The sequence below is a fragment of the Salvelinus namaycush genome, chromosome 33 (genome assembly GCF_016432855.1).
Source record: "Salvelinus namaycush isolate Seneca chromosome 33, SaNama_1.0, whole genome shotgun sequence".
NCBI classification, from domain to species: Eukaryota; Metazoa; Chordata; class Actinopteri; order Salmoniformes; family Salmonidae; genus Salvelinus; species Salvelinus namaycush.
Window position 1 is genome coordinate 17,053,833 of NC_052339.1, and position 13,542 is coordinate 17,067,374.

Below are 13,542 nucleotides of genomic sequence, written 5' to 3' on the forward strand. Positions count from 1 at the left end.
TCAAATTTGGACTCATCAGACCAAAGGACAGATTTCCAACCAGTCTAATGTCCATTGCTCGTCTTTCTTGCCCCAAGCAAGTCTCTTCTTCTTATTGGTGTCCTTTAGTAGTGGTTTCTTTGCAGCAATTCGACCATGAAGGCCTGATTCACGCAATCTCCTCTGAACAGTTGGTGTTGAGATGTGTCTGTTACTTGAACTCTGTGAAGCATTTATTTGGGCTGCAATTTCTGAAGCTGGTAACTCTAATGAACTTATCCTCTGCAGCAGAGGTAACTCTGTGTCTTCCTTTCCTGTGGCGGTCCTCATGAGTGCCGGTTTCGTCATTTGCCACTGCACTTGAAGAAACTTTCAAAGTTCTTGAAATTGTCCGGATTGACTGAACTTCACGTGTTAAAGTAATGATGGACTGTAATTTCTCTTTGCTTATTTGAGCTTTTCTTGCCATAATATGTACTTGGTATTTTACCAAATAGGGCTATCTTCTGTATGCCACCCCTACCTTGTCACAACACAACTGATTGGCTCAAACGCAGTAAGAAGGAGAGAAATTCCACAAATTAACTTTTAACATGGCACACCTGTTAATTGAAATGCATTCCAGGTGACTACCTCATGAAGCTGGTTGAGAGAATGCCAAGAGATCAACGTTTAAACCCAGCTTTTATTCTTCCAAGAGCGCCAAAAACCAGTATCTTCCATCATATAATTAACCTCACTTTGCATGGCTCAAAACATTAAAACAGAAGGCATAAAAGTCCACACCCATTCTCTAATCTAATCATCACACCTCAACACTGTATGATAAGAGCACACCTCTGTGTCGCTCCTCTTGAACTATCCGCCGCCCGACAAACAGAATAACACAGTGTCTCTGTAACAATAAATCCATAGCACTTACAGTACAATAAAACATATCAAAATACATAGCTCTTTAAGAACTCTTGATACAATCCAAACACTTCATTCACACAGTAACATTCATTTAGTCATTTCAAGTTTCATCAGTCATCACACTTCTCCTGGTGTCAACGACAGATTGCCACGGCGAAGGTGTGACTCTCCTGTGAGATGCAAATATGCAGCCATCCATCCAGATAATGTCAACTTGAATCAACACGCCTTGGTCAGAAAGTCACTACACGCACCTTCCTCTCTGTCCTTCATCATCGTTCACATTTGTTCACTCTTTCTATTTTTTCACTACATACACACATTTTTACATATGCACTTCTGTGCTCCTCTTCTGTCGGTGATGATAAATAATGTTTTCCCACAACAGTGACCACATGGTATGCATGTCACACACACAGTGTCACAGGGGTTTCAGTAGATAGTGTCTGAGGTGACGCTAACAATGGAAACACGTGTGATTCTGTGATTCTCTTTCTCTCTCTCTCTCACACACACACATGCCCACACAGCCAGCCTGCCTTTCTCTCTCTCTCTCTCTCTCTCTCTCTCTCTCTCTCTCTCTCTCTCTCTCTCTCTCTCTCTCTCTCTCTCTCTCTCTCTCTCTCTCTCTCTCTCTCTCTCTCTCTCTCTCTCTCTCTCTCTCTCTTAACATAAATAAGGGTTGTATTTACAATGATGTTTATCTTCATTGGTTGCTCTTTTCATGTGGCAACAGGTCACAAATCTGCTGTGATGGCACACTGTGGTATTTCACCCAATATCAAAATTGGGTTTGTTTTCGAATTCTTTGTGGTTCTGTGTATTCTGTGTCTCTAGGTTAGGAAGTGCAGCTCAGTTTCCACCTCATTTTGTGGGCAGATTGCACATAGCCTGTCTTCTCTTGAGAGCCAGGTCTGCCTACGGCGGCCTTTCTCAATAGCAAGGCTATGCTCACTGAGTCTGTACATAGTCAAAGCTTTCCTTAAGATTGCGTCAGTCACAGTGGTCAGGTTTTCTAGTTTGCTCTGTTTTTCTCTCTCTCTTTTCCCCTCTCTGTCCTTCTTGCTCTCCATCCCACTCCATCTCTCTGTCCGTCTGGGCCCCACAGGGCCTGCAGTCATGTTGGGGAAATACTACACCCTTATCTGACACATTGGGGCGACAGGTAGCCTAGTGGTTAGAGTGTTGGACTAGTAACCGAAAGGTTGCAAGATTGAATCCCCGAGCTGACAAGGTAAAAATCTGTCGTTCTACCCCTGAACAAGGCAGTTAACCCACTGTTCCTAGGCCATTATTGAAAATAAGAATTTGTTCTTAACTGACTTGCCTAGTTAAATAAAGGTTAAAAAAAAGAAAGAAAAAAAAGATAAAAAATTCAATAACACTAACACATTACTGTGACCACTAGTTGGGGTCAACAGCAGAATGAACCACAATGTACTTCACCTAACCCAGTCAAGTGGAGAGCAATAGTAGTATCATCAATCTGCTTTGAAACAAAGGCCAATTAAAAACTATAGATCTCTTGGCCAATATCCTGTGTGTGGTTGTGTGTGTCTATTAGTAGCGTGGCTGGGTGAGGGAACATCTAGACGAGCTAGTGTGATCAGTATTGATCAGTGAGAGCTGAGGGCTAGTGATGAAGTGTGTGTGAGTCTGCGTTTACAGGCCAATAGATCATCTACAGAGAAAAAGGAAGGAATTACACCAATGAACCAACAGGAGATTTCTATATGTTACGCAATATGAAGCCACTATAAGAACATGTTTGTTTAAAGTTGTTTTTTTGATCACCCAGCATACAATGCTCTTATTGTACTGTATCAGGTCAAGGGCATTGTCATTACTGACCAATTCAGCGTGAAATTACATGTCATGTGTCATACATGTCAATCACATGTTAATTGACTCACAGAGCCGAACACTACTAATTAATTTAAAGATACAATCATTGATTTTATTCTTCAACCACGTTTACACTATTGTATCGCATATTGGTCTATTTGTATTTTTGCAATTTCGTTGTTGTTTTATCTAGTAATTTATGTACCGTGATTTATTAACAGGAATCTCTATAGGGATTATAATGGGGAAATGTAAGATCACTAAGGTTCACATTCAGTTTAGAGTGATTATGACATTATTTTGCATATTTATATATTTCCCCTTTCTGTAATATCAAGTTCTGTTTTTGACACTCAAGGTCTGGGTTGATGGTCACTAGACTTGATACTGAATGTTATGGATTATTCTCATATCTGTTGATAGTGATTGATGTCAGACTGAAGGTACAAGGACCTAAGACACACTGATTATTCCATGTTGTGCTGTATTAATGACATTCTTTAGCAGCTGATAAAGTCATAGCCTTTTATTTGGGTTTCCTACAAGCCTCTCGGGTTGGTGTTTAAAGAACAGTTGGTGATGTCGGAAACAAGAAACAAAAATATGTTAATTAACTTTGCAATAAAACACAATTTTCTTAACTTTATGGATTATGTTGGAATGTCATGTAATCACTCACTATTTACTAGTCTTCCACAGGTCTCTTAGGTAATGCTCTACTATTGGATAACACTGCCCTCTACTGACTTAAACACAGAAGTACAACATTAATATGATCATTGCAATGACCAAGTCTATAACGTTTCCATTCATTTTCATTGCAGGTTATGGACACATTGTCCAAACTGTCCCGCACCACGATTTCAGAACAAACCGGAATAAAGTAAGTTCTGACCAAGTGTTTATTCCAATTCACAGATCAAATTGGGTTTTGTATTAGTACGTGTTTGGTGGGATGACATCGCTTTTCTTTCCAAAAGGGCTTTTCCTTCAGAGGAGAGTCTAGAAGAAGATGAGGACATCTATAACCACCTAGAAGACCTGATAGAGTAAGTCTACCTCTTGGCCTATCTTACTGTCTCTTACTGGTCTACTCACAACTTTTCGTCCCTGGCTTCTTCTGGGATAAGAACACAGCTGCTAAGCTAATTGGCTGTCAGAGATGGCCAGTGGCTCTACTCACACTTACACTGTCCCAGGCTTCTGGACAAACCCACACAGAAACACAAAGAGTCACAAACCCACACAGACACACAAAGAGTCCCAAACCCACACAGACACACAAAGAGTCCCAAACCCACACAGACAGACACACAAAGAGTCCCAAACCCACACAGACACACAAAGAGTCACACACCCACACAGACAGACAAAGAGTCACAAACCCACACAGACACACAAAGAGTCACAAACCCACACATACACACAAAGAGTCACAAACCCACACAGACACAGAAAGAGTCACAAACCCACACAGACACACAAAGAGTCACAAACCCACACATACACACAAAGAGTCACAAACCCACACATACACACAAAGAGTCACAAACCCACACAGACACACAAAGAGTCACAAACCCACACAGACACACAAAGAGTCACAAACCCACACATACACACAAAGAGTCACAAACCCACACATACACACAAAGAGTCACAAACCCACACAGACACACAAAGAGTCACAAACCCACACAGACACACAAAGAGTCACAAACCCACACAGACACACAAAGAGTCACAAACCCACACATACACACAAAGAGTCACAAACCCACACAGACACACAAAGAGTCACAAACCCACACAGACACACAAAGAGTCACAAACCCACACAGACACACAAAGAGTCACAAACCCATGCAGACACACAAAGAGTCACAAACCCACACAGACACACAAAGAGTCACAAACCCATACAGACACACAAAGAGTCACAAACCCACACATACACACAAAGAGTCACAAACCCACACAGACACATAAAGAGTCACAAACCCACACAGACACACAAAGAGTCACAAACCCACACATACACACAAAGAGTCACAAACCCACACAGACACACAACGAGTCACAAACCCATGCAGACACACAAAGAGTCACAAACCCACACAGACACACAAAGAGTCACAAACCCACACAGACACACAAAGAGTCACAAACCCACACAGACACACAAAGAGTCACAAACCCACACAGACACACAAAGAGTGACAAACCCACGCAGACACACAAAGAGTCACAAACCCACACATACACACAACGAGTCACAAACCCATGCAGACACACAAAGAGTCACAAACCCATGCAGACACACAAAGAGTCACAAACCCACACAGACACACAAAGAGTCACAAACCCACACAGACACACAAAGAGTGACAAACCCATGCAGACACACAAAGAGTCACAAACCCACACATACACACAAAGAGTCACAAACCCATGCAGACACACAAAGAGTCACAAACCCATGCAGACACACAAAGAGTCACAAACCCATGCAGACACACAAAGAGTCACAAACCCACACATACACACAAAGAGTCACAAACCCACACATACACACAAAGAGTCACAAACCCATGCAGACACACAAAGAGTCACAAACCCATGCAGACACACAAAGAGTCACAAACCCACACAGACACACAAAGAGTCACAAACCCACACATACACACAAAGAGTCACAAACCCACACATACACACAAAGAGTCACAAACCCATGCAGACACACAAAGAGTCACAAACCCATGCAGACACACAAAGAGTCACAAACCCACACAGACACACAAAGAGTCACAAACCCACACATACACACAAAGAGTCACAAACCCACACATACACACAAAGAGTCACAAACCCATGCAGACACACAAAGAGTCACAAACCCATGCAGACACACAAAGAGTCACAAACCCATGCAGACACACAAAGAGTCACAAACCCATGCAGACACACAAAGAGTCACAAACCCATGCAGACACACAAAGAGTCACAAACCCATGCAGACACACAAAGAGTCACAAACCCATGCAGACACACAAAGAGTCACAAACCCACACATACACACAAAGAGTCACAAACCCATGCAGACACACAAAGAGTCACAAACCCATGCAGACACACAAAGAGTCACAAACCCATGCAGACACACATGCATGCAAACATGCGCATAATCACATGTGTTTGACTACGCGTAAGCTGATGATAACAACAGCAGTATAAATGTTACATTATTATAATGGTAACCCGTTTGTGTGTGTGACAGTGAGAAAGGTGTGGAGGATGAGGAGGATCTTTATGACTGTGTCTACGATGATGAAGACGGAGGAGAGATCTATGAAGATCTGATGAAGGCTGAAGCCGTCCCTCCTCCTCTGGTTAGTTCAAATCAAGTCAAATTGTATTCATCACATGCTTCGTAAACAACAGGTGTGGACTAACAGTGAGATGCTTACTTAAGGGTCCTTTCCAACAATGCACAGTTAGAGTAAATATAAAAATAGTGACACAAGGAATAAATACACAGTGATAACGAATAACAATAATGAGTAAAAATAACATGGCTATATACAGGGAGTTCCAGTACTGAGTCAATGTGTATGGAGTTCTCTCTCTCTCTCTCTCTCTCAATTCAATTCAATTCAATTCAATTGACTTTATTGACATGGCAAGTTCATTATTACTTACATTGTCAAAGTATACATATCGAAAAATAAAAATCAAATATATATGTGTATATATATACAAAATATATATATATTTATATATAAATAAATGGTGGGACCAACAGCAATAATAACAGTAGTAGTGGACATGGGATTACCATTAACAACAACTACAACAACAATATTAATCAGAACAACAATACATTAAAGCAACAGTAGTAGACCAGTGTCAACATGACTTGAGAAGACATATGACCTGGTATGAAAGACAAAACAAAACTAAGCTAAATGGGAAATATTATCAACATTACTTTGCATTTTTCACTGGCTGTCCCTCAGGTTGTGGCAGGAGGACACATATTTGGCTGCCAAAACTGCACATTTTGGCTTTTCACCCAATAAATATTTGATTTTTTCTTCATCTTTTATAGTTTCAAATTCTTTGTATTGAGTTATAATTTTGGGAAAGAAATATGCTCTTAGGTCTGAGTATTTGTCACAGTGTAGTAGGAAATGCACCTCTGTCTCTACCTCTCCCCTGGAGCAGAGTGAGCACAGCCTGTCCTCTCTGGGCAGCCAGGTTTGTCTGTGACGACCGGTCTCTATAGCCAGACGGTGCTCACTGAGTCTGTACCTAGTCAATGTTTTCCTCAGTTTTCTATCAGTCACAGTGGTCAGATAGTCTGCCACCATGTACTGTCTGTTTAGAGCCAAATAGCATTGAAGTTTACTTTGATTTTTTGTGGTGTCTTTCCAATAGGTGATATATTTTTCTTTTTGTTTTGTGATGATTTGGTTGGGCCAGATTTTCTGAGGGCTGTCCCGAGGCTCTATGGGGTTGGTTTGGGTTGGTGAACTGAGCCTCAGAACCAGCTGGCTGAGGGGACTCTTCTCTGGTTTCATCTCTTGACATTGTAGAGCTGTGTGATGGAATGTTTTAGGGTCACTTGTTTTTAGATGGTTGTAAAATTTGATGGCTCTTTTTTCTATTCGAATGAGGAGGGGGTATTGGCCCAATTCTGCCCTACATGCGTTATTTGGAGTTTTTCTTTGTACTTGCAATACAGTCTTGCAAAACTCTGCATGCAATATTTCAGTTGGATGTTTGTCCCATTTAGTAAATTCATTATTAGAGAGTGGACCCCATACTTCACTGCCATATAGAGCAATTGGTTCTATAACTGATTGAAAAATTTTGAGCCAGATTCTAATTGGAATTTCAATTTTGATGTTCCTTTTAATGGCATAGAATGCTCTTCTTGCTTTGTCTCTCAGCTCATTCACAGCCATGTGAAAGCTACCTGTGTTGCTCATATTTAGTCCTAGATATGTGTAGTTTTTGGTGTGTTCTAATAGAACTGTGTCCAAATAGAATTTATATTTGTCATCCTTATTTCCCGACCTTTTTTGGAATATCATTATATTTGTTTTTTTTAGGTTAACGGTCAGAGCCCAGGTCTGACAGAACCTGTGAAGACGATCTAGGTGCTGCTGTAACCCCTCTTTAGTGGGAGACAGCAGCACCAGGTCATCTGCGTACAGCAGACACTTGATTTCAGTGTTGTGTAGGGTGATACCAGGTGCTGCCGATTCTTCTAATGTTTTTGCCAATTCATTAATGTAGATGTTAAATAATGTTGGACTTATTGGGCAGCCCTGTTTCACTCCCCGCCCCTGAGAGAAGAAGTCTGTTTGCTTGTTGCCAATTTTAACCGCACATTTGTTTTTAGTGTACATTGATTTAATAAAATCATATGTTTTCCCTCCAATACCACTTTCTATTAGTTTATAAAAAAGACCTTCGTGCCAAATTGAATCAAATGCTTTCTTGAAATCTACAAAACACGAATAGATTTTGCCTTTGTTTTGGTTAACTTGTTTATCAATTAGAGTGTGGAGGGTGTAAATGTGGTCTGTTGTACGATAATTTTTTAGAAATCCAATCTGGCTTCTGCTCAGGACGTTGTGTTCGTCAAGGAAATGATGTAGTCTGCTATTTATAATACTGCAGAGAATTTTCCCCAAGTTGCTGTTAACGCAAATTCCTCTGTAATTATTTGGGTCAAATTTGTCTCCATTTTTATAGATTGGTGTGATCAATCCCTGGTTCCAAATATCGGGGAAAATACCTGCAGTGAGGATAATGTTGAAGAGTTTGAGTATAGCCAATTTGAATTTGTGGTCTGTATATTTGATCATTTCATTTAAAATACCATCAGCACCACAGGCCTTTTTGGGTTGGAGATTGCATAGTTTTTCCAATAATTCTTCTTCTGTAATTGGGGTATCTACAGGATTCTGATAGTCTTTGACTGCTAATTCAAGGATTTGTAATTTTTCTTGTATATCTTTTTGTTCTGGGCTCTTTGTTATATTGCTGTAGAGGTTTGCAAAGTGATTTCTCCACATATCCCCATTTTGGATAGCCAATTCCTCATGATGAGGTTTGTTTAATTTATTCCAATTCTCCCAGAAGTGGTTTGATTCTATGGATTCCTCAATTCCAACCAGCTGATTTCTAATGTGCTGTTCCTTTTTTGTTCTTAGGGTGCGTTTGTATTGCTTCAGTGTTTCCCCATATTGAAGGCGTATATTTTTGTTGTCTGGTTCTCTGTGTTTTTGATTAGATATATTTCTCAATGACTTTCTTAGATTTTTGCAATCATTATCAAACCATTTTTCATTATCTGTTATTTTTGGTTTGCTCTTATGCTTCTTTAGATTAGCCAAGGAGGCTAATTTGTCAAATATAAAGTTTATGTTCCTAACGGCCAAATTTACACCTTCATTGCTGAAGGAGAATGTTAAGGCTAAAAAGTTGTCCAGGAGAGATTGTATTTTTTGGCTACTAATTGCTTTTTGGTAGATGTCTGTACTGTTTGCACTCCATCTATAGGCTTGTTTAGTACCATGTAATTTATTGGGCCGTGATGCTTCATGGTTGGGTTCTGCTCTTCTCAGATACACTGTGATTTTACTGTGGTCTGAGAGAGGTGTTAGTGGGCTGACTGTGAAGGCTCTGAGAGACTCTGGGTTTAGGTCGGTGAGGAAGTAGTCTACAGTGCTGCTGCCAAGGGATGAGCTGTAGGTGTACCTACCAAAAGAGTCTCCTCTCAGCCTGCCATTGACTATGTACAGACCCAGTGTTCGACAGAGCCTCAGGAGCTGTACTCCGTTTTTGTTTTTCACTTTGTCATAGTTGTTTCTGTGGGGGTATGTGGGGAGGGAAAGGTTGTTGCTTCCTGGTAGGTGTTTATCCCCATGACTGTTAATAGTGTCTTGTTCTTCTGCTGTTCTAGCATTCAGGTCTCCACAGACCAGTACGTTGCCTTGGGCCTGAAAGTGACTAATCTCCCCCTCTAGAATGGAGAAACTCTCTTCGTTGAAGTAGGGTGACTCTGACGGGGGAATGTATGTGGCACAGAGGAAGACGTTTTTATCTGTCAAGATAGCCTCCTTGTTGATTTTTAACCAGATAAAGAATTCTCCTGTTTTGATCAATTCGATTGAATTAATTAGTTCAGATTTATACCATATTAACATTCCCCCTGAGTCTCTGCCCTGTTTGATTCCTTTTAATTTAGTGGATGGTATGATTATCTCCCTATAACCTAGTGGACAGCCAGTGGAAACATCACCTCTGCACCATGTTTCCTGTAGTACTACAATATCAACATCATCAATTTCTTTCAGGAAGTCTGGGTTTCTGCTCTTTAGCCCAAAAGCAGAGGACTTCAATCCTTGTAAATTCCAACATGCAACGTAAAAAGACTTCATAACTTTTTTTTTCTCTTTCTTTTCTTTACCTTTCAAAATGAGACAAACATTCAGAATCCAAGAAGAACCATTAAAACAGGATTTTTCAATTAAAGTAAACTCTTATTTTGCAAATGTGATTTGTTTATCATTTAAGATAGAATTTGTGTCATGCCACTTGGGTGGATGTAGTGTGAGGATGGTGGTGTTCTTGTGCTCATCTTACCATGACCCTCGGCCTATCACATGTGAGCATAGTAGACTCAGCATTTGTTTAATGTCACTCATTTGGTTGGTGGGGGCTGGGCCAGTTGCTCCTCTCACAGCCTGTGCGTAGCTCTGCCTGCTGGGCTGTGGCTCCTCCAGGTGTGGGTCTGCGGTGGGGAGGAGGGGGGTGGTAGGCCTCATCTGGTTGGCTCTGAAGCTGGGCTGGGGTGGTCTGTGCTGCGCTGGCTGTGGTGGGCATTGAGGTTGGTGGTGCTGTGGTCGTGGCTGGGGGGTCCAGGGTGCTGGTCCGGGGTGTTGTCTCGGTGATCTCGGCGGGGTGGAGATTGCTCCGCTGTTCCTGGGTGGAGAGGTCGGGCTGCGGTTTAAAGCGACGTCCTTGAGAGTCTTGGCAAGGATGGGGACTGTCTCCCTGTACAGGTGAACATGGTCATAGAGACAGTCCAGATCGAGGGTGGGATGGTGGGCCAGGTGTACATTGGGTCGCAGGGCACAGTCCCGGGATAGGCTGGCGTTTATTCTTTGGATTGTGGCAGGGTGGAAGTCCCTCCTCTGTAGAAGGGTTGACACTATGATTCTTGAGTTGGGGAAGATTGCGGAGGCCTTCTCAATCACTCCCCGTAGTGAAGTCGCCACCCTCTCCTGCTGAGCACGCAGGTCGTTGCTTCCGGTATGTATAATTATGTGGCTTGGCGACCCGAGATGGGCCTTATCAAGCAGCTCCATGGCACTCTGCGTTGTTGGGCACCACACCTTTCTCGTTTTGTGTCTAGGGAAAAGTTTCTTCTCCTGGACATACTTCCCATTTGAGTCCATTAACAGGACGATGTCAGCCAGTGTTTCTTCTGGACTGGGGGGGGCAGAGTGGGGGCTGGTGGGTGTTGGAGCTGGGGTGTGGCTGGTCTGTGTCGGTGCCACTGTCAGTGGGAGGCTGTTCTGTGGGTTGGGGAGGAGGGGTGCAGCAGGCAGGGCTGGGGAAGTCTGGCTGGTTGAGCTGGGCTCCTCTGCTGTGTGAGGGCAGGTCATAGGGTGGTGATCTAGCTGCTCCTGCAGCCTGTCTTCTGCTCTCTTTCTCTCCTGCAGCTCCTCTCTTAGTGTGGTCAGCTCCTTATTGCTGCTCTGCCTGTCTTTTTGGAGCTCTCTCACCTCCTGTGTTAGATCAGCCAGCTCTCTCTTGAGTCCGTCTCTCTCTTGCTGAACCTCTTTCAGCTGTGTTGCAAGGCTGCTGTCCTGCTCTGTCCTCACCTTGGTTAGGAGCTCCTCTAAGGTGTGGTTGTCTGGTTGCTGCTTGCTCACGCTCTCCCTGAGCAGGACCACCTCCCCCTCCAGTTTGGTGAACTCATCCCTCATGGCAGCCATGGTGGTGAGGAGGGCCTGAGCCTGCTCTGCACTGAGGGGGTCGCTCTCCTCCTGTGGCGTGTCCTCCACTATGGTGGGAAGAGAGGTGCTGGAAGTGCCTTTTTGGGTGGGGAGGGTAGGGGTGAGGGTGGTGCTGGTGGAGTTTGTCTTGTGGGAGGGCATGTCACTGGTGGTGTTCTTCTCTCTCTCCGCTCTCTCCTTAATGGTCTGAAAGTCTGTTTCAAACAGCCTGATGTTACCTTGCACCATGACAGTCCCAGTCTTGTAGAGGTTGATTGTTATCATGGTGCTGTCAGGGTCGTCTGTCTCTTTGATTTTCAGCTTCCACCCATTACAGATTCCCTCTTTCTTTATGCATGGGTAGTGAGAGCAGACTGCTGAGCGCCATGCATTTGGCTGGTCAGTGAGAAAGATGAGATTACTCACGTCACCGTTTTTGTAGAGGTCTGCAAAAAGGGTTTCTGGCCTCTCCTCTAGTAGTTTCTGTTTGAAAGCTTTCCTCATTGTGTCATTTTTGGCCTTTTTTGTGTAGAGAATGGATTCTGCGCTGAGGGGGAGTAGGGACATGGTGTCTGTGCGCTCTGCTACTACCGCTGTTGCTGCGCTGTTCTGCTGCCCCGTTGCCATGGCAACCGATTTGTTCGTCTGCTGTTCGCGCTACTTTAGTTCAAAAAACAGCAAAAAGAGTGAAAAATCCTCACACAAAAAACTGAAGATATGTTTACCGTTAGTCCGTGCTCCTTTTTGGTTTTCTCACTCAGTTTGGTCGTTTGATGTAGTTGTATTAACTGCCCTTGCTAGGTTTGTTCTTGCTCGTTTCTTCTGGCTAGCTTGTTAGTCTGCTGGCTAGGTCTTTGTTGTGTAGCTAGCTAGCTAGACTCAAAACGTCTTAACTTGAGGCGCAAAGTTACTTTTTTTTCTATTCTGAATGAATAGAGTTGTTGTTCATCACTTCTTGTCTGGAATTCTTCTTCGATTAGAGTGTTTATCTCATTCTAAAAACCAAAAAAAATCAAATATATCAGGAGCTCATGTTGAGCATCTCTCTCTCTCTCTCTCTCTCTCTCTCTCTCTCACTCTCACTCTCACTCTCTCTCTCTCTCTCTCTGTCTCTCCCTCTTTCTCTCCCTCTCTCTCTCTCTCTCTCTCTCCCTCTCTCTCTCTCTCTCTCTCTCTCTCTCTTTCTCTCACAATTAAATTGAAAAGGCCAATAATGAAGTAGTGAGAATATACTCTCTGTTTACAACCAAATATCATTGAAGTTGACTTTTAGATTTTCTGTGCGGTCTTTCCATTTATTTCTGTTTAGTGATAGTTTAGTTGGGCCAGATATTCTGGGTGTTGTCCTGAGGCTTTCTTGGGTTGGTAGCTGGCTGAGGGGACTCTTGGGGGTCACTTGTTTTTAAATATTTATAACATTTGGTGGCCTAATTCTGCTCTGCAGATGTTGTTTTGAGTTTTCCTCTATACTCTGAGGAGGCTCTTACAGAATTCCACATGCAGGGTTTCAATTGGGTGTTTGTCTCATTTGTCAAATTCTTGCTTGGTAAGCGGACTCCACACTTCACTGCCATAAAGTGCAATTGGTTATATTATTGATTAGAATATTTTGAGCCAGATCCAAATTGGTGTGTCTAATTTAATATATATTTTAATGGCATAGAAAGCCCTCCTTGATTTGATTTTCAGTTAATTCACGGCCAGCTTGAAGTACCCTGAGGAGCAATTTTTTGGTCCCAAGTTTGTGTTGGTGTGTGTTCTATATGAATCAAGCCCAGTAAAAAAG

At 42.6% G+C, this 13,542-nt stretch overlaps 1 protein-coding gene across 1 annotated transcript in view; it reads left to right on the forward strand.

Moving 5' to 3' along the window:
- Positions 1–13,542, forward strand: part of LOC120028131 (guanine nucleotide exchange factor VAV3) — a 134,652-nt gene that overhangs the window by 64,043 nt on the left and 57,067 nt on the right. The window contains exons 3-5 of the mRNA XM_038973325.1: positions 3,564–3,622; positions 3,720–3,788; positions 6,017–6,143. Of these exons, the coding sequence (XP_038829253.1) occupies positions 3,564–3,622; positions 3,720–3,788; positions 6,017–6,143 (255 nt within the window). The remainder of the gene's footprint in view (positions 1–3,563; positions 3,623–3,719; positions 3,789–6,016; positions 6,144–13,542) is intronic.